Source organism: Hyla sarda, chromosome 5 (assembly GCF_029499605.1).
Source record: "Hyla sarda isolate aHylSar1 chromosome 5, aHylSar1.hap1, whole genome shotgun sequence".
In the NCBI taxonomy this organism is placed as follows: Eukaryota; Metazoa; Chordata; class Amphibia; order Anura; family Hylidae; genus Hyla; species Hyla sarda.
Genome location: NC_079193.1, coordinates 153016795 through 153043152, shown reverse-complemented (window position 1 = coordinate 153043152; position 26358 = coordinate 153016795). Strand labels below are relative to the sequence as shown.

Sequence of the window (26358 nt, the reverse complement as noted above, 5' to 3'; positions counted from 1 at the left end):
GAGCTCTACTTGTCAAGCTGTCATAGTGTGCATTAAACAACATCTGATGTACAGTCACTAAATCCAGCTATACAGAAATAACACATATGCAGTTGAAACACATGAGTTTAGCCACAGCAAGGTCTAAACTAGAGCTGAATTGTTACTTCAGGGCTCATTCACATCATGTTTACAGGCTGCAATAATTCACCAGTATACAGACAAAAGAGTAAATCATCTACTACATTTTTGTGACCCACAAAAAAGTATATGTAAAGGTTTGAGAAACAGATCCAATGAATAGACTGGGGAGATTTATCAAAACCTGTCCAGAGGAAAAGTTGCTGAGTTGCCCACAGCAACCAATCAGATTGCTTCTTTCATTTTTAACAAGGCCTCTGCAAAATGAAAGAAGCAATCTGATTGGTTGCTATGGGCAACTCAGCAACTTTTTCTCTGGACAGGTTTTGATAAATCTCCCCACTTGTTTGGTCTGTTAAAGTCAAAGGGCGTAGTGTGGTTATGCGCAGCATACATCAGAATACCCTTTTGCCAGTATAGTGATGTTACCAGTGATGTATCCTGAAATGGTGATATGAATGCAGCCTTAGATGTCAGATTGCTCTACTGGTATCTTCCAAGTACCTCTCAAGCAGTATGTTCACTGTACCATGACACAGTTATTAAAAGGAATGGATGGGTAGGTATAAGAGGGTGAAATAAAGATTTTCTGAAATATAGTGTCATAAATTGTTTATATGAAACTTGACATGAAATTTAGAAACTAATATTGGATGGCTTAAAATATTGGTTAAGACTAGCTTAAAGAAAATCCAGAAATCTGCTAAACTAAAATTGCAATACAAGCTCCTAAGGTTGCAAGGAGAAGTTTTACTGTTTTAGATGAGAAGGGCTTGAACCCCCTGCTGAACACTTGAATGGCAGAACGCCTAACTAAGCCAAAGCCACTGCCAGGTTTGTCAAACTCACCAGTGGCCCTAGTTTAGGCATTCTACCTTCCAAGCGATTGGTTGGTGGTTCAAGCCCTTCTCATTTTAGACCCTTAATTCCAGAACATAGAAACCCTTGTTATTTTTTCATGCAGAATGCTCTTTGTCACTGATTTTAGAAATTCCTATATTACCAAAATATTGTAGAGGTTTCAAAGAGAACATAAGTGGGGAAAAAATATTCTAAGGATAAGCAGTAGTTTCATGGTTGGTGAGAAATCTGCTTGTCCATGTAAAAAATATGTTACAAATGAAGGCATATCCTGTCGTAACTGGAAGGAAGATTAGACCTTACAATATAATGTTTCACAGTGATTGAAAGAATTAGCATTTTTGTTTGTATGACTATGTGTTCTTTGATGCTTATTCACTCTTCTTTGCCATTGATCCTTCATTTTGAATGTTTGCCCTCAACTGTTTGTCTTGAAGAGAATTTTGAGAGATTACATTAATTCCTAAGGGCAAAGAAATATAAGGGAGAATAACGTCTATTATAGTGTCTTATAATATATATGACACAGTTCAGATATTAGCACGCAACATAGCCAACAGTGAACTGGTATTTTAGCCTTTATTCTCATTTTGCAGTTTGGTGTGAAGAAGTTAAAGCGTACCCGTCAGATTCAACAAAAAAACTTAGATTCAACAAAAAAAAATTGAAGTAATTTACAAATCTGTTTAACTTTCTGGCACCAGTTGATGAAAAAAATAAAAAATAAAAAAAGTTTTCCACTGGAGTACCCCTATTACAGCTCTGTACAAAATGTTTATGGGCATAACTGTAACACCAGCTCTACGGCCAGACACGCTGGATGTGAGCGCTCTCTTGTCATGTCCCCGCTACCGGCGGGGCTGGGACGCGCCTGCATGTGAATCCCAGCCCGTCACTCACCCCCCCCCCCCCCCGGTCTTCCTGTCCTCGCAGCCCCGGCGCACGTTCTCCAGCCTCATAGGGCACGCGTGACAGAGCTCTTACATTTAAAGGGCCAGTACTCACTTAATTAAGTGTCTACACCTGCACCCTGTCTTTAAGTATGAGCTCCTCCCTTTGTTCCCGGCTGGATCTTTGTTGCCTTGTGCCCTAGTGAAAGCATACTGTGTTCCTGATATGCATGTTCCTGATCCTTGTTCCTTTACCTGACCCTGTACCTGTGCCACCTGCCCTGACCTACTGCTACCTTGACCTCGTCTTTCTATTTTTTTATTTTGTGCCACGCCACATTCCAACAACCTGTGTGGATGAGTCGTGCCAGGGATAGTGACCTGGGTGCCCCCTGCCGCAGCAAGACCATCCCAGTTTGCGGCAGGCTCTGGTGAAAACCAGCGGCACCTTAGACTCCGCTCCCTGGCATTGCTCACATCATCATCCACACAGGCCCAGAGGATCCACCACCTGCTGTGACCCTTACAGTAAGATCCGGCCTTGGATCCCGCTGGGGTGCCTTTGCCAGATATCTCGGTTCTTTCCACTGTTGTGGCTCAACAGTCGTAGCAGTTAGCCCATCATGCGCAACAACTGAATCTACTCTCAGCCATGGTGCAACAGCTTCTTGCCGCTCAGCAACAGCAGCAGCCACCTGTTCCTGAGCCCCCTCCTGTGTCTACATCTTCTCCCGGGACCAAGTCCTTGCCTTCAAAGTATGACAGAGTTCCCAAGCTGTGTAGAGGTTTTGTGATACCCTGTTCTACCCATCTAGTACTCATGGCGGATCTGATCCAGACGGAGCATGCTAAAGTGGTGTTTGTGATCAGTTTACTGTCTTGAAAAGCTTTAACCTGGGCTACTCCTCTCTGGGATCGTAGAGATCCGGTTTCCTTGAACCTGTCGGCCTTCCTTGCAGAATTCCACAATCCATTTGAAGAACCCGATTGAGCCTCCTCTGCCAAGATGGCTCTACTGAACCTCTGCCAAGGGAACTCCTCCATTGGCCGTTCAATTCTGCACTTAACCCATCGTCATGCAAGTAGGGGATTTGCATAAGGAAAAAATTTTATGTTCTACCACATTGTACTTCGAAGCTTCTTCTTGGTCTTCCTTGGCTTCGTCTCCATTCTCCACAACTTGACTGGAAATATGGTGATATTACATGATGGGGATAGTATTGCCAAAATCACTGTCTTGAGCCTCCTCTTAGGCCTGCTAATAAAAGCTTCAGAGCAGACTCTCTTTCCTGATCCTCTGATGTCGCAGGATTGGACTCCACGCCAAGGCATAATGTTCCTCCTGTGATATCTTCTGTGCCTGTTAAATTCAGACGTAAAGTCTTGAATCGGGGACATTCTTCTTTGCCAGTTGGCCACCTTAGAAGATGGAAGACTCCACAACAGAAACCTGCAAGTCCCTTACAGCCTTTGCCCATTCCAGAAACACCTTGGTCTCATGTAGTGGGGAACTTTCTGAGTTCCAAAGAAGAGGGCGGGGGGTACTGTAACATCCAGACATGCTGGCCGTAAGCGCTCTCTTGTCATGTCCCAGCTGCCGGCAGGGCTGGGATTTGCATTGTGGGACATGCCCGCATGCGAATCCCAGCCCGTCACACACCTCCCTGGTCTTCCTGTCCTTACAGCCCCAGCGCATGTGCCCCTGCCCCGGAGCTCTTACATTTAAAGGGCCAGTACTCATTTAATTAAGTGTCTACACCTGCACCCTGTCTTTAAGTATGAGCTCCTCCCTTGTTCCCAGCCGGATCTTTGTTGCCTTGTGCAGTAGTGAAAGCATACTGTGTTCCTGTGTTCTTGATATCCGTGCTCCTGATCCTTGTTCGGTTACCTGACCCTGTACCTGTGCCACCTGCCCTGACCTACTGCTACTTTTACCTCGTCTTGCTAGTTTCCTTTTTTTTAATGTCACGCCACATCCCAACAACCTGTGTGGATGAGTTGTGCCAGGGGTAGTGACCTAGGTGCCCCCTGCCGCAGCAAGACCATCCCGCTTTGCGTCGGGCTCTGGTGAAAACCAGCGGCACCTTAGACTCCACTCCCTGGCGCGGCTCACGTCATCATCCACACAGGCCCAGAGGATCCACCACCTGCCATGACCCTTACAATAACATTTTATATATATTATGTGTATATATATATAGCCAATTATATGGATCTGAACAGGATGTAGAGTTTTCCTATAAATCTAGACGGGTTATTCAGGGACATTTTTGTACAATATATTGTTGGGGTTGGTTTAAAATAAAAAATTAATCATATCCACCACTGATCCCCAGCAGCTCCCCATGTGATGTCATTTAGTCCCCGCTCGTCTTTGCTTCTTTCTGCTATTGAGACTAGCAGAAACTTCCTGCTAAGCCAATCACTAGCAGCAGCAGTGTCCCGCCTCAGTCAGTGATTGGCTGACTGGGCAATACCTGCTGAAGCAGCTCATCTCAGAAACAGGAAGAAACAGTGATGAGCGGGGACTAAATGACATCACACGGGGAGAATGATTTATTTTTTATTTGTACAACACCACCAGTCATATATATACAGTGTCCATTTTAGGACATCGTCAGCTGTAACTCCATCCCGTGTCAGGCGAAACAGCATCCCGCCTCCTCCCTCGGACCAATCTCCGTCAGGCATCAGCTGCAACTCCCTCCTCTGTCATCCAATACTCCCTCATCCGAAACTCTGTTATCTGAAAAACCTTCCTACCGTGTAGCAGAGTTTTGCTGTACATGCTATTCAGTGTCAGCCCTGCTATCTAGACTCTGTAGCACATGCAGTGTCTGTAGTACATTTTGAAGTTTCACAGGTTCGACTTTGTTATACATGCTGTGCAGCATTGGCTCTGCTATGTTGCAGGAAGTTGCGTCTGAGGGAGAATCATCTGAGGGATGACAGCGTTTTGGAGGAGGGAGTTTCGGATGAGGGAGGAGTTCTGGCTGACGACTGATAGAGTATTGGTCCGAGGGAGGAGGCGGGATGCTGTTTCACCTGACGCGGGACGGAGTTACGGCTGACAACTGACGATGTCCTAAAATGGATGCTGTATATATAACAACATTATGTCCCTGGAGAATCCCTTCAAGCCTCTTGCTATTTTATTTACTTGCCACTATCTGTTTATGTAGCAGCACTAAATTAAAAGTGCTACCTGTGTTCTAAAATCTACATATTTTAGTGTATAACTATTTTAATTTGTTCTGAGAGTAAAACAAAGTTGTACACATTCCAGATTTGATAGATATGAGAGGAATGAGAGAAAAGAGACAAGTATCACATCCACCATAGTTTGTTTCATTGGCATTGGAGCTCTCCCGGGAATTGCTTTGATCTGTGATTAAGATATCTTTCTGTCTAGCCTGGAAGACATGGTAGAACTGCCTCTAACATTAGATTACAGTCTGCTGTGGTGACATCTGCCAATAGCAGCTTTCACCATTATCAAAACACATCTCCTTCTGTATTAAGGAGCCCTCTGTCTTCTTGCTACATGTTACTTAATTAGACTCTGTCTTTTTTTCTTTTTGCAACCCAGTAAACACTTTAATGACAGATTAGGCAAGGTTCACATCTGCATTTGGCAGTTGTTCAGAATGAATTTGTTCATATAGCTGAACAGATCCTAGTAAAAATGAGTAACAAACTGATGCAAATGAAATACTTTTCCAACACTTTTCCGGTTTTATCTCTCACCTCAGACTTCAATGTAAAACTGTTGAATTGATAATTGATTTCCGTTTGTTGTTTGTATTTTGGTCTTAATTTTTTTGCAGAAAAAAGATAAAGTGCATGCACTTATTTTGTCTTAAAAAAAAGACAACAGATGTAAACTGATCCGAAACTAAAATTAACCCATTGAAATGAGCTCATTTCCATTTTTCTGATGTCTGAACTGATCAGATGAATGAGAATGAAGTGGACAACACAAATACAGTTATGAACACATCCTTAAAGGGGTACTCCGCCCCTAGACATCTTATCCCTTATCCAAAGGTTATCTACATGTCTGATCACGGGGAGTCTGGCCGCTGGAACCCCTGTGATCTCCGGCCCTGGCATTCTAAACATTTATGTTCAAAACACTGGCTATGCTAGGCTTTGAGCGCCCGTGGTCGTCACACCCCCTACATTAATGACTATGGGAGATAAATAGAGGGGGCGTGACAGCTATGGTTGCGTGTAATCTGGCACGGAGCAGAGTTCTCTCCATGCCAGATTACGAGCGACCATAGCTGTCACGCCCCATCCATATATCTCCCATGGAGTACCCCTTTAATATATTGTCAATTAATACAAGTGGGCTGAAAGTGGGCAAAATCTGTATTTTTTGGTTATTTTTATATTATTTATTAATACACATTTTTCCACTACTCTTTTCCAGGCCTTCTGCATTAGCAGGCAGCCCAACATATCCAGATCTACCATTCATAAGGATATCTCCACACAGGAACCCTGCAACAGCTTCAGACTCCCCTTTCAGCCCCCCTCATCCTTACATCAGTCCCTACATGGACTATATTAGATCTTTGCACAGTAGCCCCTCCCTTTCCATGATATCAGCAGCTCGTGGACTCAGCCCTACTGACGGTGAGTTTATATAATATAGAAAACATTATTCGTTATGGTTGTTACCTAACTGTGGTCATTGCAGATGGCCTACAATTATAGAAAAAAACCATTTTCTCAACATATTTTGTCTTTTTGTTACATTTTATGCAGTGAAGTGATATCTAATTTAATCTTCTCGATGTTTGCAAAACAACAGAACTTAACTGGAGATCCTTGGATTTTAGCTTTTGCTTACTTAATCATAGTCACTGTCAGTCTGATCAGATTTGTAATACTCACTAAATGTTAAGATTTCACATTGGAACTGCATGCCTTTAAGATGACTATCATAAATGCATAGACTCAATGCGAGGTATGATAGGTATGATCAACATTGTATAAAATGAATCACTACTAAACGCAAATCCGTTCCTGTTCAGCATGTGAAAGGCATCCTTAGCCTTTCTACTGCTGGCTGCACGACAGCAAAGGACATGTCTTATCTATTAGACACCTTAATAAATTATAGAAGATAAGGCAGGATGGTAGGAAATTGCTAACATTTCCTCTTTCACTAAACATCTTGCTTTCTGTCCTCACGCAGCAAAGGCTGCTGCTGACAAGAACCTGCTGGGCAAGAAACCTTATTCTTTAAATAAGATCAGTAATTCTAAAATATAAATATATCATATTTTTCACACCATTAGAAATGTTCACTTTAACATATTAAAAAAAGATCAAGTGACTGGCAGCAGTACATAAAGGTACGCTTGCATAAAAGCTGGCAGATTGTCACCCGGTAAATATGACTGTCCAAATATGAATCAAAAAGGAATGATAAAAAGACAAAGTACAGCAGAATTGCTTTAATCCAACATCAGTGGGAGCTAATACTTTTTAGATTATTAAATGTTATGGTTTATTGGTCGATCTTAGAAGTGTGTCTAAAATTCACTTAAAAGAGTAGAGAGCCTTCAAGAGGGAGTATTGCCTAGACTGGGTACAACTGTCGCAAAACACCTGGGAGACGTATTAGGTTTGTAGGGTTTAAGACAGTTCTCATTCACTGACAGCCAGTAGAAATCAAAGCATATCAGAAAATTGTGTTTTCATTATACAAAGATTAAATCTTTTAACTCAGCAGTCCTCGTACCTACCCCAATCCTCAAATCACAGTTCTGATGCCCACCCGCATCCCCTAGCTCAGCAGTTCTGATACTCACCAGGTCCCCGCTGAGTTCAACTTCCTTGTGGACACACAGTAATTGCCCATTCAGTCAATCACTGGCTGCAGTGGTGATTCACCAAACCAATGATTGGCATATTGGCATTTCCACTCATTTCCTGTATGACAAGAACAGTAGGTGTAATCAACGGAGACTCGGTAAGCATTGGAATGGCAGTAGCTGGGGATTGGGCGGGCTAGTAGCAGGGGATTGGGTGTTTTTTTTTTTATTATTTATTTAACTTTTAACCCAACCTGAACAGTCTAAAAACAAACTCTCTCAGCACTGAAGAGGTTTATGTGATGTTAGCAAATATAAATATCATGCTTATAAAACAGCTTGATGCATCTTGTGTATGCACCTGTATATTGTATCTTTCAGTTCCACATGCTGGTGTGAGCCCTGCTGAATATTACCAACATATGGCCCTGCTTGCAGGACAGCGTAGTCCATATGCTGATATCATCACTTCCCCAGCAACTCCAGGTGCTGGAGCTACAGCCCTTCATATGGAATATCTTCATGCTATGGAAAGTAAGTTATGCATAGTTTGTATGCTTGAATTTTATTATTCAGATGCACATTTGTACATTTCAGTCTACACAATAGAGCAAACTATTGAATTTTTTTGCACAGTGTATTGCTTTCAGTACTGTATCACAAGTGTTTCTAAGGATAAATGCAGTTTGAGATCCAATATCCAATGGACCATGTTGCATATACCGCTATATGAAAATACAGTTGTCTGTGTGACAAGAACCCCCAAATACATAAGCGTGCATGACCCACAATGGGATTTTTCTCATTTAATCCTGTGATATTCAAATAGAGAAATAAAGTAATCACAAACTTTTCCTTACACATTTGCCCAGTTATTTTCTGGGATTATATCCAACGTTAAACAACTTCTTGAGTGGACCTTGTAACAACATCAAAGAGAGACTGGGGAAATTTTCAAATATGTTTTCTTGTGCTCTTCTTATTAGACATTTCCAGCTAAGACATTTATCTTGCCTTTGAGTAGCACTGGGAAGCACAGGGAAATGTTGTGTTTAATCTTAAATTCTTTTGGCCCGAGCAATGGCAGTCTGGCACGGATACAGTTATGTATTGCACTAGGAAATGTTTATTGTCTTTATTCTCTTGATGGTCTATAGAGCAGAATACATATATATATATATATATATATATATATATATATATATGTGTTAGAACAGCATAAAACAACTCATTACTAAGAAATCCTCTAAGCTTTGGACCTATTAAAAGGTTACATAAGGTGTCAAGAGAAATAGAAAAAACTAGTCACAAAAGTAAAAAGCAGAAGAACGAGAGCGAGGAAGAAATTAGAGAGATAGGAAAAAAAGGGGAGGGGAAACAGGATGGGGAAAACCGGGTTGTCACGATGATATAGGGGCACCCTTACATTCTTATCTTGTCCTTATACTCCGTGGACTCTTGAAAGACAGACCAATAACACTATATATAACAAAACCGGACACTCTGGTTATGTAAGTGTGCTGTTAAGTCCCCTATACACTGAATCAACTCAACTTTTTGTATTCACATCTGCAAGAAAAGAGCCTCTGGAAGTCTCCACAGCACAGGTATGCAAGCCCTTGCAGCATTTAAAATGTGGCGAAGAAGCAAGCTCTTATAGGTCTTAATCGGTATGTGGGAGAGGTGGAGATATTAAAATTCCAGGGAAAAGGGGAGAGTGTATTCCATAAAGCCAATCTTTATATCTGCTTCCAGAAGTCAGAGAGTTCCAGGCAAGTCCAGAAAGTATGTAAAATTGACCCCATTTGTCCACAACCACACCAACACAGAGGAGAAACAGAAGGGAACACTAGATGGAGGTGAGATTCTGTAGCACCACATCAATAGTTTATATCCTGCTTTCTGGAAGCAACTACAGATGGAGGAGGAATTTGCCCAATGAAGTAGACTGTTACCCTAGGGAGAAGAACAGGAGCAACCAAAGTCATGCTCACAAGCCATCAGAAAGGCCTGTAGCTCCTGACCAATGGAGATTCCAATAAGGCATAGAAAGAAGATGACAAAACCACCCCTGAGCCCATACAAAGCAATTCAAAGGGTGTTCTCTCCCTAGAGAAGAGAGAAGGATTGAGAAATTAGAAAATTCCTGAGTTGATCTATTGGCAAGAAACACAATTCCATAGGCATTACCACAGAGAACAAGGCAGGTACAAAGAGCCAAGCCCCATCAGCAAGAGAATTGTAAGCACATAATCTACCAAAGGAAGCCCAGCGAAGAAAACAGGGGTTTATTAACCCGGGCATTAAGTCTGCATTCTGTAAGATCGGGTACAGTGGGGAAGGTCTCGGACCCAGGTCACCTCCAACAAGGAATTTATAAAAAAAAAAAATTGTTAACATAGCAAACATGGCAGGATGAGAGAAAGAGGAGCTCTCAGTTAAAGATAACCAAGGGGAGGCCACTGAGAAAAGAAGGATCCCAAAGAAACTCAAAGCTTGGGGGAAGAATGGTAATGCCAATCAACTACTCTGGTCAGATGTGAAGCTACATAGTTATGATAAATATTTGGCAAACCCTAACCTCCTTGTACATTGGGCCAGTAGAGAAGGTAGAGAGCCAGACTAATAGGTTTGTTTATCAAAAATAAACTGAAAAGGAAGAGTTGAGACAGAGGTGAAAAAAGTATGTGGAAGAGCAATAGTTGAATCTTGAAAAAGGTAAAGAAGTCTGGGGAGAACATTCACCTTAAAGGAAATCTTCTCCGTTAGCTTAAGCTCCGGGCCCTGCTTAGAGTATGGGCGGAGTTTAGTGATGTCACCACTGCTATTCTCTAGCAGCAGGACCCAGCAGAGAGCAGCAGTGTTGATGTCACTAAGCTCTGCCCATGCCCCAAACTGCTGCTGCTCTCTGCTGGGTCCCGCTGCTAGAGAACAGCAGCGGTGACATCACTAAGCTCCGCCCATGCCCCAAGCCGGACCTGGAGCTTAAAGGGGTACTCCGCCCCTAGACATCTTTGGATAGGGGATAAGATGTCAGATCACCGCGGTCCCGCTTCTGGGGATCCCCGGGATCCCCGCTGCAGCACTGCGCTATCATTACAGCACAGAGTGAGTGCGCTCTGCACGTAATGAAGGGCAATACAGGGGCCGGAGCATCGTTACGTCACGGCTCTGCCCCTCGTGACGTCATGGCCCGCCCCTTTCAATACAAGTTTATGGGAGGGGGCGTGGCGGTCGTCATGCCCCCTGCCATAGACTTGCATTAAGGGGACGGGCCCTGATGTCACGAGGGGCGGAGCCATGACGTCACGCTGCTCCGTCCCCTGTATCGCCCGTCATAACGCACAGAGCGAACTCGCTCTGTGCTGTAATGATAGCGCAGTGCCGCAGAGGGGATCCCGGGGCTCCCCAGCAGCGGGACCGAGGCGATCTGACATCTTATCCCCTATCCTTTGGATAGGGGATAAGATGTCAAGGGCGGAGTACCCCTTTAAGCTAATGGAGAAGATTACTGGAGATCCCCTGCACGGAACGGGACAAGTTAAGTACCGTTGTCATCAGTGTCACCTGCACTACCTGTTTGTACCGACAGGTTAGTGCAGGTGACACTGGTGACAGAGTTCCTTTAAAGATGGTACAACACCCAAACCAGACAAATGCACTTACATTTAATTGGTCAACTTTTGAGGAAGCTCATTAAAGAAGGGATTATTGAATAAATGTTAGACTAAACTATTCAGCAAAGCAGACAAAGAATGTCAGACTAAAACTGAAGACAGGAATGAAATGTTCAGCCAAAAAGCTTTTTTTTCTAATTTATACTGAACTATTATTATATCTTGTGACTCTGGTACCCATACTTAGGACTATAAAGAGATACTTACATCCTATAAAATCAGTGGTATAAAGAAGCCACCTTTATAGTATGATCCTTTCTTTTATACAGACACCTTAAGGAAACATTAAGGGGGAAATTTATCATTGGTTTTACCTGTTTGGAGAAGTACACATGACATACACACAGGCAAACGGGGTTAAAGAAAAAAATGTATTAATTTACACAGACAACGATAAATTTCCCCCTAAGAATTTTTGGTTCTCAGTACTTACTCGATTTTTTATTTATATTATCAACATTTCCACTATACTATCATACCTCACGCTAATCCCTGTCCCCGTTAGGCTAAGTTTCTACTTGTTTTTTTGGGGGGGAAAACGCCAAGAAAACACCAAATCTGCCACATGGTGTTTTTTCAGCCAAAAAACGCTGCGGCCAGATGTTAGCTGTAAATCAATGAGAAATCGCTAAATTCTTTTTCCACTTGCCGTTTTTCAGTTTGGGTTTTTTTTTTTTTATTCTTTTGGCGTTTTTTCACTCTTTTTTAGCTTCTTGACAATTTTGCTAAGTCGCAGCATGTTGAGCCAATGGCGTTTTTTTCCCCTGAAATCATGGCGTTTTATTCCCGTAGAAGTCTATGGGAGTGAAAGAACGCCAAGAGAAACGCCATGTGGGTTTTAAAGGGGTATTCCAGTATTTTTTATTTTATTTTATTTTTTTATTTATGCTACAGAGGCTGTGAAGTTAGTGTAGTTCATAATATAGTGTCTGTACCTGTATGCGACGGTTTTCTCACAATTCTTCTGTGATTTTCACCCCACTATTTATTTTTACCAGCATACAAAATGACTCTTGTCTCGGATTTTTCCCAGCTTGCAATGCGGCCTAGACCTGACTCACTAGTCAGCCGATGATAGGAAGTCTGTCTGCTTCAATGGGTGGAGCCATCATTCTGCAACTAATGCAACAGCTGTAGGCACCCTGATTGAAAACCACAGGTCTTTTGTTTCAATTGGTGGTGTGGCTGATGTGGCATTGAGGGATTTTTAGTAAAAAAAAAACACAAATCAAACAGGAAATACAAGTTCACAAAAAGCTAGCCACAGTGTTATGGTGATCTCATGACATAGCCATTTAGCCCTAAGACAAGCGCAGATCCTTCCTTAGCATGTCCATCACTCTCTGCGATGTACGTACTAAAATCACCTTATGGTGTATAACCCCTTTAACTTTCGTGTTTTTGCAGGCGGTTTTGATTCTTTTTTGGACTTTGGCGATCCAAAAAAGTGATGGAAATATCTTTTTTAATAAAATTTCGTAGGGTACCATTAAAAAAAAAGTATAGTAGTGATGGAAAAAATAGTATCTAACAAAATGTATCTTTTGTATAAAAACTTTTTTATTAATTTTTAAAATAGGGATCAATTTATGTGTACAGGCAGGGCACTAAAAATGTAGCCAACAATAATTAAAATGTAGTGTGTGTGTGTGTGTGTTTTTCACTTTTTCTTTATTTTTTTATTTTTTTTAGGTAGCACTACTACTCCCAGCATGGAACACACTAATTGACAGATCACCCGAATCTGTTGCGATCCTTCTGTATAATTTATAGATGTGGCGGGCCGCTCTTCTATGGTCCCCTGCACTGCCGTATATATACACCTGTTCATATTTCCCGCAGAGAGCTGTGATTGGCCAGATGGTTCCAGCCAATCACAACTCTCTGTGGGAAAAATGAATAGGTGTATATATACGTCAGTGCAGAGGACCATAGAAGAGCGGCCAGTCGCCCTCATCTATACATAATACAGGAGGATCACAGTGGGTGTCAGGAGTGACATCCGCTGTGATCTTTCCTTAACTGTAGGTACTACTGCTCCCAACATGGAGCACCCTCTGCTCCATGCTGGGAGCTGTAGTACCTGCATGATTTCACAGATCGCAACAGGTGTCAGAAGTTACTTTCGCTGTGATCTGTCTATTAATGCAGGTACTACAGCTCCCAGCATGGAGCAGAGTGTGCTCCATGTTGGGAGTAGTAGTTAGTACCTGCAATTAAGGACAGATCACAGCGGGTATCACTCCTGACACCTGATGCGATCGTCCTATCTATTGCAGAGATGTGGAGCAGCTCTATACAGCGCTCGCATCTCTGCACTATACTCCGGCCAGTGATGTGAATAGAACATCACTCATTCATATTTCCCGCTGAGAGCCGGGATTGGCTGCCACCATGTATAGGGAGAGGTATAAGCAGTAGAAAGAGAGAAGTGCTCAGGCCACTGTACATAACACTGGTGAGACCTCACTTGGAGTATTGTGCGCAGTACTGGAGGTCGTATCTCCAAAAGGATATAGATACTCTTGAGAGAGTTCAGAGAAGAGCTACTAAACTAGTACATGGATTGCAGGATAAAACTTACCAGGAAAGGTTAAAGGACCTTAACATGTATAGCTTGGAAGAAAGAAGACACAGAGGGGATAGGATAGAGACTTTTAAATACATAAAGGGAATCAACACAGTAAAGGAGGAGAGCATATTTAAAAGAAGAAAAACTACCACAAGAGGACATTGTTTTAAATTAGAGGAGCAAAGGTTTAAAAGTATTATCAGGAAGGATTACTTTACTGAGAGAGTAGTGGATGCATGGAATAGCCTTCCTGCAGAAGTGGTCGCTGCAAATACAGTGAAGGAGTTTAAACATGCATGGGATAAGCATAAGGCTATCCTTCATATAAGATAGGGCCAGGGACTATTCATAGTATTCAGATTATTGGGCAGACTAGATGGGCCAAATGGTTCTCATCTGCAGACACATTCTATGTTTCTATCCGGCCAATCCCCACTCTGGGCAGAAAATATGAATGAGTGATGTTCTATTCATATCATTGGCCGGCCGGAGTACAGAGCAGAGATGCGAGCGCTGTATTATGTATCACTGCTATATTATGGACGATTGTCTATTAGATATTTCTATTAGTACAGGTACTACTACTCCCATCATGGAACAGTCTGTTCCATGCTGGGAGTAGTAGTACTGCCTAAAAATGTAAAAAATAAAGTGAAACACACACACGCTTTATTAAAAATGTATAAACATTTTGTTATAAAAAAAAAACATAAATTTCGTTAAATACATTTTCATTTTTTTTTTCTTTTTGGTATCGAACAAATTTTGGTTACCAAAAAAAAACGCCAAAGGGGCCAAAAATGCTATTTCCACTCAAATGCAAAAAAACGCAAGAAAAAAAACCTCAAACACAGGTAAATGCTGTGGTGTTTTTTCTGGCGTTTTTTGCTTATTTTTTTTAAATGTATGAGGAAACTGGGCTGCCCAGAGTAAACCCTGCAAAGGAGAAACATAGAAATGGATGTTATTCTACAGTTGCAATGTGTCACACATTGTGCAGAACCAGTGACTCCATGTGCCACCATTTTAAACTCTGGGGCTTTTTATTACAAAATTATTTCCTAAAAGAAATAAACAGTTATTTAAAAAAAATAAGCAATATTTCTTTGAGTAGAAAGTCTGCATAATACAGCATGTAATAAAAAAAAAATGTCTTTGATAAAAAATCTCTATTGGGGAAATTTATCAAAACCAGTGCAGAGGAAAAGTTGACCAGTTGCAACAATCAGATCACTTCTTTCATCTTTCACAGGCCTTTTCAAAAATGAAAGAAGAAATCTGATTGGTTGCTATGGCCAACTAGTCAACTTTTCCTCTGCACAAGTTTTAATAAATCTCCCCCATATGTTTCCATATAAAGTTGAAGAAATACAGAGCTGAAGTAGATCCCTGTAGATAACTTTGAGTACCTTTGAATAGGCTTTTCACAACTCAAAATTTATAAGAAGCAGTATGGTAATATGGTTATTAGTAGGAGGTCTAACACTTGAAATAAGGGGTAGTTGATAGCACTTATATTATCTTGCAGGATGATAGCTGAACAAATACAAAGAAAAAAGATAAATGCTAAAAGATAAAAAATGAATGAATGTGCACAATGCATTGGAATACTAAAATAAAATCATCTAATTACATTTTGGTCTTTCTGTTTTAATGAGCATACTTAGTAACTCTCCTTTGTAACTTATTAATATGTCTTTTTTTAATTTGTTATCTTTTTGGAAGGTTTGTATTGTGTAAGTGTATTGCACTCAATCTCCACTAATGCTAATTATTTGCCAGAACTGTGCTAATGACTAGAAAGACAAATTAAGTTGAAACGCTGAGAAAAACAAAAGCAATTGACACAGTCTTGTTTTCTTCACATGATGGGAATGTGTGAAGTCAGGTAATGGATGATGGTTGTTTTTATTTAGACAAAGGCTAGTGGGAAAACCAATTAAAATAATTTCCCCGGTCTCTAAATTAATTGTCATTTAGGTGGGCTTTGAATGTCCTATCATTTATCACTGGAGGAAAGGAAACCTTTTCCAGTCAGACTTAAAGATCAAAGTTAACCTCTGTAATACAGGGGAGTACAAGTTTTCTGTCAGCATTAGTGTTTGTATACCTCCTAGCTAGTGTTAAGGGACACAAACTACAATACAGTCAATTTAGGTCAGTTGAAAAGTGGACCTAGGTATTTAGAATCACAAGGACGCTTAAAAAAAAAAAAAAGGGTTGTATATTCCTTGTCTGAATTATATACTCTCATTCTAGAAATAAAAACTTAAGAGCACTGCATGGTGTCAGTAGACCTGCCATCATTTACTAGGGTCTAGAGCAGGGGTTCTTAACCTTGTTGGAGGTACTGAACCCCACCAGTTTCATATGCACATTCACCGAACCCTTCTTAATTGGAAAAATAAAATGTGATTTTTTTTCAAATTCAAAACATAGGAGGTATATATTTAAGTATATATTTATACATAGGTGCACAAAATGAACAAAACCATTAAGAACAAAGAACAAAACCATGAAAACATGATTTTCACACAAAAACATAATGAATATTTACTGCAAATCAGTGTGACTTCTGCTGTTGTCTTTCAGAGACCAGTTCAGAAATGCGTGGCTTTACCTTGGAAGTGCCACTCTCATGTCATTTTCGCAACAATGGCAGTGTTCCCCCACATTAGGCAGGCAGAGTTCCCCCACATTAGGCAGGCAGTGTTCCCCCACATTAGGCAGACAGAGTTCCCCCACATTAGGCAGGCAGTGTTCCCCCACATTAGGCAGGCAGTGTTCCCCCACATTAGGCAGGCAGTGTTCCCCCACATTAGGCAGACAGAATTCCCCCACATTAGGCAGGCAGTGTTCTCCCACATTAGGCAGGCAGTGTTCCCCCACATTAGGCAGACAGTGCTCCCCCACATTAGGCAGACAGTGTTCCCCCACATTAGGCAGGCAGTGTTCCCCCACATTAGAGAGGCAGTGTTCCCCCACATTAGGCTGGCAGTATGTTCCCCCACATTAGGTGCAATATAGTCCCCCACATTAAGCTGGCAGTATGTTCCCCCACATTAGGTGCAATATAGTCCCCCACATTAGGCTGGCAGTATGTTCCCCCACATTAGGTACAATATAGTCTGCCACATTAGGCTGGTAGTATGTTCCCCCTCATTAGGTGCAATATAGTCCCCCACATTAAGCTGGCAGTATGTTCCCCCACATTAGGTGCAATATAGTCCCCCCACATTAGGCCGGCAGTATGTTCCCCCACATTACGTGCAATATAGTCCCCCACATTAGGCTGGCAGTATGTTCCCCCACATTAGGCTGGCAGTATAGTCCCCCACATTAGGCTGGCAGTATAGTCCCCCACATTACGTTGGCAGTATAGTTCCCCCCACAGACATACAGCCTCCAGCCATACAGTATGGCTGGAGGCTGTATGCCTGTGTACTGCCCCACTTCAGTCTTCCGACCACCACTCCTCGGGTCCGGCCATAGCAGGACCGGAGGATCACTGGTCGGAACACCAAAGCTGACACGCCGCTGGTAAACACTTACCAACTGCCAGCGCTCGTCCATCTTGTTTCTTCTCCACTCCTCTGCGCTCAGTTGCCATGGGCGCACGCATGGGACGTGAGTGACGTCCCTGCATGCGCTAGTTCCCTGGCAGTCCCCGCATTTTTAAAGTAAATGCGGGGCCGTAGGGACTTAACAGAGGTGTCCCTGTGTTCCGAAAGCATCTTTCGGAACACAGGGATGTGCCGAGGCAAAAACATCCAGCGGGCCTCCCCCACCGAACTCCCGAGACTGACTCACCGAACCCCTGGGGTTCGATCGAACCCAGGTTAAGAACCACTGGTCTAGAGTATACACACATACCCTAGACCTTGGAGCACCTGTAGTTAGTATAAACAAAATTGAGTTTTTAATCATTTTGGATGTCCTGATTCCAGTGCTATTTATAATTTTTTGCCATGCCCACCCTGTTCCCGAGATATAAAGAATTTACTATGTGGTTTTACATTCTTCATAATAATCAGGTGATTGTGACTTTCATATAAAAAAAAAGGGTGTGAATGCTAGGATTAGGGGGTGTGAATTTCTGTTGCCCCACTCATATTTACACCCCTAGCCCAGATCATGCCCCCTCAATCTCATATTCATACCCCTTAAGCCTGTTTTATGTATCCTCAGCCTCATATCCCCCCTAAACCAGATTAATGCCCCCACAGTATCATTTTCACCTCCCTTGAGCTTGATTGATGCCCCCGCAGCATCATATTTACAACCCCTGAGCCTAATCAAATCAGAATATCCATGAAGCCACAGAGGAAAGAGCTGACTTTCAGATAAAAATTATTTTTCTACAGACTCCTGTGACATCATGAACTGCTCACTGGAAAACGTTTTCATTGACACTCATTTGGGATGTCAACATGCATCCACTTTGCTGTTTTCAAATCTCCCATTAATAAAATGAAAAGGGTTTGTGGCCATCTTTCCAGTGAGAACAGGGACCAGCACAGCCTTTATTTTCTAGATAAGTGAATTTTCAGTAAATGTGTATTCAAGGAATTTTACCATAAACTTTTTTTTTACACAAAAGAGTGTTAAACATTTATAATTAAAACTAATCCTACACACTACAGACTAAAAAAAAAAGTGCTGATACCCTGCGAATATCTTGATATAGATAGGAGAAGCACTCGGCTGTGCACTTCCCAGTTTACCGCCCAATCCTACTCATTGCAGGAGTTGTAAGTTTAGCAAACGTTACAGGTCCCTAATCCTAGCTGTTCAGTAACACTTTACAAGTGCTATTTACTGTCATGTCCTGTCCCCATTGGCTCCCTTCACTTCTGTGTCTGCATTGGCTTACATGGGCATGTGCCCAAGTGACTGGCTGGTGGGGTGGGGCCTTCATCCTCCTCCCCACAATCCCTTCATATGTTGCATGCTCTGTTCTCCACCTCCACTTCCTATTTCTATAGTATTTCACTGTGACAGGACTCCACATCACTACTGTGAAACATGGTAACTCAACCATTTCTCATTTGTCCCCCATACACTAGGACCTTTGGGGAGGGTACAGCAGGTACCCAAATAAGGGACACGGGCATCCATGTGGGCCTAGGGCTGTCAGTCAGCCAGTAATTGGCGTGCTAGGAATGGTGCTAGCATGGTCCTTGCAGTGATGTAACTGGGCCCACAGGTGAAGGGGATCCAAGCAAAACATTCGGAATCCCAGAGCTATCGCAACTTTCAACATTGAGTGCGCCTCTAAGCGCACGCCTCTAAGCGCACACATAGTTGAATGTGCAACTCGGCGACTTCACTCCAGCCCAGGCTTCCTATGCGGAATCATCTCTGCACAACACTGTCTGCACAGGAAGCTGAGAGTAAAGAGGAGTGACAGAAGCTGCGGTGGAGAGTGTGAGCCGTGTTGTTGTTTTTTTTCCACATAGAGCTGTGTACAGGGCATAATATTTAATGGGGCAATGTTTGGGGCCTAACACTCTACGGTCGCAATGTGCAGGGCCTAATACTGTATGGGGGCAATGTTTGGGGCCTACTATGCTATTGAGACAATATGAAGGGGCCATACTCCATATGAAGGCAACATTGTAAGGGGGCCTAATTCTATATTGTCCAAACACCAAACTTTGAGATCTAAATTCCTTCCTGACCCAAATCTGGCAATCAGAATAAATCCTTAGATCTACAACCCTTCTCTAGTTATTTTATCTATTATATTATTCCTCTCCAAAACATATACCCAGATCCCTTCTGAACTCTTTTATTGAGTTCACATGACCGCTTGCTCAAGTAGAGAGTTCTATAGTCTCTTGTCTCTTATGGTAAATAATCCCTTTCTGTGCTGCTGTAGAAACCCTAGTTCCTCTAAATGTAGAGAATGCCCCCTTGTTATAGATACAGTCCTTCGTATTAGTAGGGGAGAGATTTCTCAATTGCCCCTGATATATTTATACACAGTTATTTGGTCGGCTCTTCCCTAAAGAACCCTAATTTTGATAATTTTTGTGGGTAGTGCAGTCCTCCCATTCCTTTTATTATTCTAGTTGACTGTCTTTTAACCCTCTCCAACTCTACTAAGTCTTTCTTGACACTGCCTGACACTAGGTGCTAAACTTAAATGGGCACAGTCAATTCATAAAGCTTTGGACATGTTGTAGAGACATGTCAAAATTGTGTTCAGATTGCAATTGATAGCTTGAACGATCTGTGAGAAGAGCGCTCAAAATGAGACAAACTTACAGTGTAAGTCTATGGGATTGTCTCAGTCATGTGCACTTTTCTCTCTGCTCTTTCTAACAATTGGTTGGCATCTGAACACTTGAGTGAAATAAATGCAGCGCACTTTGTGTGGAGAGCTTCATATTCCCATATTGACCTCCAAGTGAACATTTGAATTCTGTACTTGTAGCAAAATGCTGCTAAAATATCCCAAAAACTGACTTAAAGACTGCTAGGAGGATTCGGGACTCATAAAGGCTTGTACACCAGTAGAAAAGTTGAAACATTTCGTAAATGCCTCATTTTGTGCCTGAAATCACAAACAGCTTTTAGCTGTCATAGATTTCAAAGTTTGGTGCATGGACAATATAAGATGTCTCTTAAGAAACTTTGCGCATAGTAAGGCAGGGCACATTTAATCAAGACCAGCATCAAAATTGGATAGCGTCCACCTTTGTGTGCATCCTTAGAATAGTTTTTAGGATTACACAGGATAGGTCTAGTAAGTATAACACATTTATCTGCACTATGCAGGGAAACCTGTATATTTCCTCTTTTTCCATTGGTATTACAGAATAAACATGCAGGCCCTTATGAATAAAAATACAGGGTAATGTAGTTTTGTAATAAAAAAAAAAAGTTCTCATGCAGGGGTAAAATTGCTGAAACATAACAGAAGAGGCACAGGCTCTGCAGTCGGCCTAACTGGAAAAACATTTTGAGCAGATAATTATCTCTGGGCATAAAAGAAATCCTCCCATGTTTATGTTTATAATGAGAGCCAAAGGCCTTATCTAAACAGCAGATAAATTGTATTCACGGTGGATAACTTATGTTAATCTCCTCTGTAGCAGGAAGACTATAATGGGGTTACATGCCATGAGTGGATGAGAACTAATGCTGCCCTGTCATGTCATCCTCCCTTTAATAAGACATAGTAAAACATCAGCTTGGACAGTTTTTTCTGCAAATATGTAATTTATTTCTGTGGACTTGTATGAGGTGTTATTGAAGCTGCACAGGATTCAACAGATTCCAGGACCAAGTGACACTTTACACTTTTTAACTGTTTTCAGGAATATCGGTGGTAACTGCACTATAAGTAAATGTATCACCTAAATTATCATCTCTTTCTACTAAATATTTGTAATTTTAATAACATTTTAAGTGCATTATTATGGGGGCAGCCATCTTGCTTGAGACTTATTCAACAGCATTGAGAGATATGTTTACAGTAGGCCCCTTGGATATAGCATAATAGGGGAGTTTTTGGGGCATGCTCTGTAACCTATGCAGAGGCCAATTGGCAGGCAGAGGAAGAAGATGAACTGTGTCTATCGCCTATTTGTGCATGGTCTGATCCAATCTTATCTATAGACAGGGGTCCCCTTTCACCATAATCCTCTCTGTGAGTATAAGGAGGACACTATTGGAAAGTGATGTGCACAGAACAGGGATTGTCAGATTATTATTAGGCTTAGTAGCCAAAGTGGAAACTGCTAGATTTTAGGATTATTTTCTAATATAGTTAGTAAAATGGAAAAGAAAATCACTACTTTTTTTAATATAAAGTATTTTAAACTAGACATTAAAATTAGATTGAAGCCATAGGTCATTTTTTGTTGACACCATACCATTAAAGGGGCATTCATATGTCAGCATGGTATACCTTATCCCATTGACAGGGAACATGCTGCTCGATGCGTGTCTGACCACTGGGACATCCTCCAAGGTGTAGAACGGATGTGAAATATTCCGCAAAAAATGCAGTTTTGTAAAGTTATAGGCCCAGATTTATCAAATTGTGTGGGAGAAAAAATGGAGTGATTTTTTTCCACAAGAACCAATCACAGCTCAGCTTTCACTTCACCTCAGCTCATTAGCTGAGCTGTGATTTGTTGCTGGGGGAAAATCACAAAAAGGCCATAGTCCTTTGAAAACTACTTTTGGACCACAATGGAAAGGAGCATACCTTAATTGGACCTTTACTTTATTTTCAGCTCTGCATTTTTATATAAAAAAAAAAAAAGTGCAGGCTTGTCAGTAGCTGAAACCCAAGCAGCAGCGGCAGCATCTCATCGCTTGTGGTGAATTAATGAATGGAATGTCGTAGCAGCCATCAGATTCATAAATCACCAGAAATGAGAGGGCTAATACATAGAAGTCTTATCCCTTTGTTTAGCAATTTATCATGCACTTGCACATTAATAAACAACGCTCCCTTGAGGAAAGCTTTGGGAAGATACATTTTTCTTTCTAATTCTCCTCAAATGTAGCCAGTAGATCACAGGTGGAAAGTGAAGGCACTTGTCAAAATTACTTGCTATTTTGACCCATTCTATAGTAAACTGGGTCTGCACTGTAATAATAATATATATTTACACATCATCTTTTCTGTCTTTGCTTTAAGAGAAAATAGATCTGCACATCCCAATTTTTCTGCAGCTTATAAAGTTACACATTTGTTCAGGGCTTAAATACAGTAAATATTTTTACAATATGTGGGCCATGGCTTTCACTATTTGTTATGGAGAGCTGTGGAATACATGTGGACCAAATCTGGCAGACTGATATAAATGTGCAGCTATACTGAGGTATGGTTATTTGTAACTTCTTCTCTTCTTTTCAGGCTCCAGGTTTCCCAGCCCTAGGCTCACAGCCCGACCGAGCAGGAAGCGAACATTGTCTATATCCCCACTCTCTGATCACAGCTTTGACCTTCAGACCATGATCAGAACGTCTCCAAACTCTCTTGTTACCATTCTTAACAACTCACGCAGCAGCTCCTCAGCCAGTGGTTCTTATGGACATTTATCCGCAAGTGCAATAAGGTAAAGCCATATTTTTGGACTCTTCTTTACTCTGCTCTTGACCATATTGTTTTATTTTATAAACAATTTATTATATCGTTTTTTGGGATAATTTGTCATATTTAATTGTTCCTGACTGTAGATAGAACACTATGTAAAAAAAGATTTTAAAAAATCACCAATGCTTCTTAAAATATATGTTTACCAAAAAAGTTTAAAGGCACAATCCCTTAAAAGGAGTATTTCAGTATAACAAAAACATTTTATATGTTACTGGGGTTCATGTAAATGTAAATAAATGAATAAACTAATATCCAACCCTGGTCCTCTGCAGATCCCATTCCAGCACGTTTTAGATCTCTCACTGCTTCTCTTTGCTTCTGAGATGACCTTTTGAGCAGGTGCTCAATGCTTAGCCAGTGACTGGCCACAGCGGTGACCCATCCTGGCCAGTGATTGCCTGAGCAGGCAGGTCCTGTTGAGACATCTAGTTTTGGAAGGAGCTGGATTGGAGGTTATGGAGGACCTGGGGAAGATGAGTATCATTTATCTGTATATTTACATTAGCCCCAAATACATAAAAAAAAAATCTATTGAAAGTAATAAGCTAACCAATACCAACTGGCCTTTACTATATATACAGTCTTGGCCGTAAATGTTGGCACCCCTGATATTTTCTAGAAAATGAAGTATTTCTCACAGAAAAGGATTGCAGTAACACGTTTTGCTATACACATGTTTATTCCCTTTGTGTGTATTGGAACTAAACCAAAAAAGGAAGGAAAAAAAGATAATTGGACATAATGTCACACCAAACTCCAAAAATGGTCTGGACAAAATTATTGGCACCCTTTCAAAATTGTGGAAAAATAAGATTGTTTCAAGCATGTGATGCTCCTTTAAACTCACGTGGGGCAAGTAACAGGTGTGGGCAATATAAAGATCACACCTGAAAGCAGATAAAAAGGAGAGACTTCTGCATTTCTCTATTCTCACTTACCCCCTCATATCTTCTCTATCCCTTCTTCCCTTTCTTTTTCTTTCTTTGCCTTCTATTTCCATAAGCTCTATCTCTGGCTTGAAGTACGCTTTTGTATCGGGCTAGATGAGTGTTTTTATGATCTACCGTTGGAAAACCTTCTGAGACACCCGACGGACTGAGTTTTGTTTAGTTGTCTTCTTACAATTGTTGTTGTGGTACTGTCCTTTTGGGGATCAGTCCCCATTCGGATGTCATGTGCTGATATGTGTCGAGGTCCCATATCCACATCCCCATACACAGACCCGACCGTACCTAGGACTTCAAGCCACAACATTGTTTGCTTTGTTGTACTTTGTTGATGATACACAACCCGAGTTTTCTCAGTCTTTTATCTTGTATACAATGTTTTACTTTGTATTGTTGATACTCTGTGTCAATTCTGGATACTTTTTTCAAAAATTTTTTAATAAAAATAAATAAAAATAAAAAACTCTTTTCCCCATTTTACCCCTAAAAATAATAATAATTAAACATATTTGGTATCGCCGCATGCGTAAATGTCTGATATATCAAAATATAATGTTAATGATCTCATATGGTAAATGGCATTAACATAAAAAAAAGTACAGAATTTGCTTCTTTTTATACACATCACATACACAAAAAAGTTAATAAAAAGCGATCAAAAAGTCACATATACAGAAAAGTGGTGCTAAAAAAAAATAAAGGTCATGGCGAAAAAAATTTGCCCTCATACAGCCCCATATACAGAAAAATGAAAAAGTTATAGGTGGTCAAAATAGGACAATTTTAAACATACTGATTTTGTAAAAAGAAAGGTATTTTTAAAAGTCGTACAATAATAGAAAAGTATGTAAAGATGGGTATCATTTTAATCATATTGACCCACAGAATAAAGAAAACATTTCTTTTTTACCGTAAAGTGTACATTGTGAAAACGAAACCCTCCAAAATAAGCAAAATTGTGGTTTTTATTTAAATTTCCTCACCCCCAAAAAAAATTTGGGGGTTCGTCGTACATTTTAAGGTATAATGAAATGTGTCATTACAAAGTTCAATTGGTCTCGCAAAAAACAAGCCCTTATATGGGTCTGTAGATGGAAATATGGATTTTAGAAGATGAGGAGGAAAAAACAAAAATGCTAAAATAGAATTGGTCTGGTCCTTAAAGGGGTACTCCAGGGCTAAGACATCTTATCCCCTATCCAAAGGATAGGGCGGGGGTCCTGACGCTGGGGCACCCCCGTGATCTTGCACTCAGCATCCCGTTCTAATCAGTCCCCGGAGCATGTTCGCTCCGGGTCTGATTACTGGCGATCACGGGGGCCGGAGCTGTCATGCCCCCTCCCATAGGCTTGCATTGAAGGGGCGGAGCAGGATGTCCCCCCGTGATCGCCAGTAATCAGACCCGTCAACATACTCTGGGGACTGATTGTAACGGGGTGCTGCGTGCAAGATCATTGGGGTCCCCAGCGGCGGGACCCCGTGATCAGGCATCTTATACCCTATCCTTTGGATAGGGATAAGATGTCTTAGCGCCGGAGTACCCCTTTAAGGTCAAAATAGGATTGGACTCTAAGGGGTTAAGGTCAGCATAGAATACCCGAAGTGACAGAAATAATGTGCCATTTGGTTGGCAGCACCAGACACAGAAGAAATATGCTGCAATCATATAAACTTTTTCTGACATCTGTGTTTGTTAAGGCAATTGGTCTCCATCATAGCAGCACAACACAAAGAGAGAGGGAGCGAGAGAGAGTGGTAGATCTGTTGTATGACCAACACCAATGGCAATTCTGTTCCAAAAAGAGTTCCGATCCAGATTTAAACAGAGCATAACTGAGTGCACATTGCCATCAGCAACACGTTTTTGGATTCATGTATTTCTGCATCATTTTACTATGTTGATGCAAATAAATATGTTGCATGGGCAAAATAATAATTCCCTGTGAAAGAAATACAGTCAGTTACTGTATGTTTACTCACAGCTGTTTCTGGGTAAATTCCACAGCTGTGACCGGTATCTGAATTGCCACAAAGTTTGGCTTTCATTATGAGGGCTGTAATGTTTAGTTTTATTATTATTCTAAATTAGTTAAGCTCGCAATTCGAGACTCCACATCTTAATAAAATTACAATGCAGTTCACTGACCCACAAAATAGCAAAATCTTTCCATAAATCCATATCTAAGTCTCAAATATTTCAAGCACAATAGAAGTGTGTCTTTGTCCTGTTCCCTGCATACAGCACTATTATTTCTGTTGCATATTTGTCATGTACATGCAGCTAGTCCTCAACACGCTGACCTAATAAGGAATAGAGCTATGACTCATTTTACATCACACTC

General features: G+C 41.2%; 1 protein-coding gene across 7 annotated transcripts in view; it reads left to right on the top strand.

The window, feature by feature from the left end:
* Positions 1 to 26358, top strand: part of GLI3 (GLI family zinc finger 3) — a 223574-nt gene that overhangs the window by 148378 nt on the left and 48838 nt on the right. For all 7 annotated transcript variants that reach the window (XM_056520514.1, XM_056520513.1, XM_056520512.1 and 4 more), the window contains 3 exons: positions 6307 to 6512; positions 8081 to 8233; positions 22827 to 23028. In XM_056520514.1, the coding sequence (XP_056376489.1) occupies positions 6307 to 6512; positions 8081 to 8233; positions 22827 to 23028 (561 nt within the window). The remainder of the gene's footprint in view (positions 1 to 6306; positions 6513 to 8080; positions 8234 to 22826; positions 23029 to 26358) is intronic.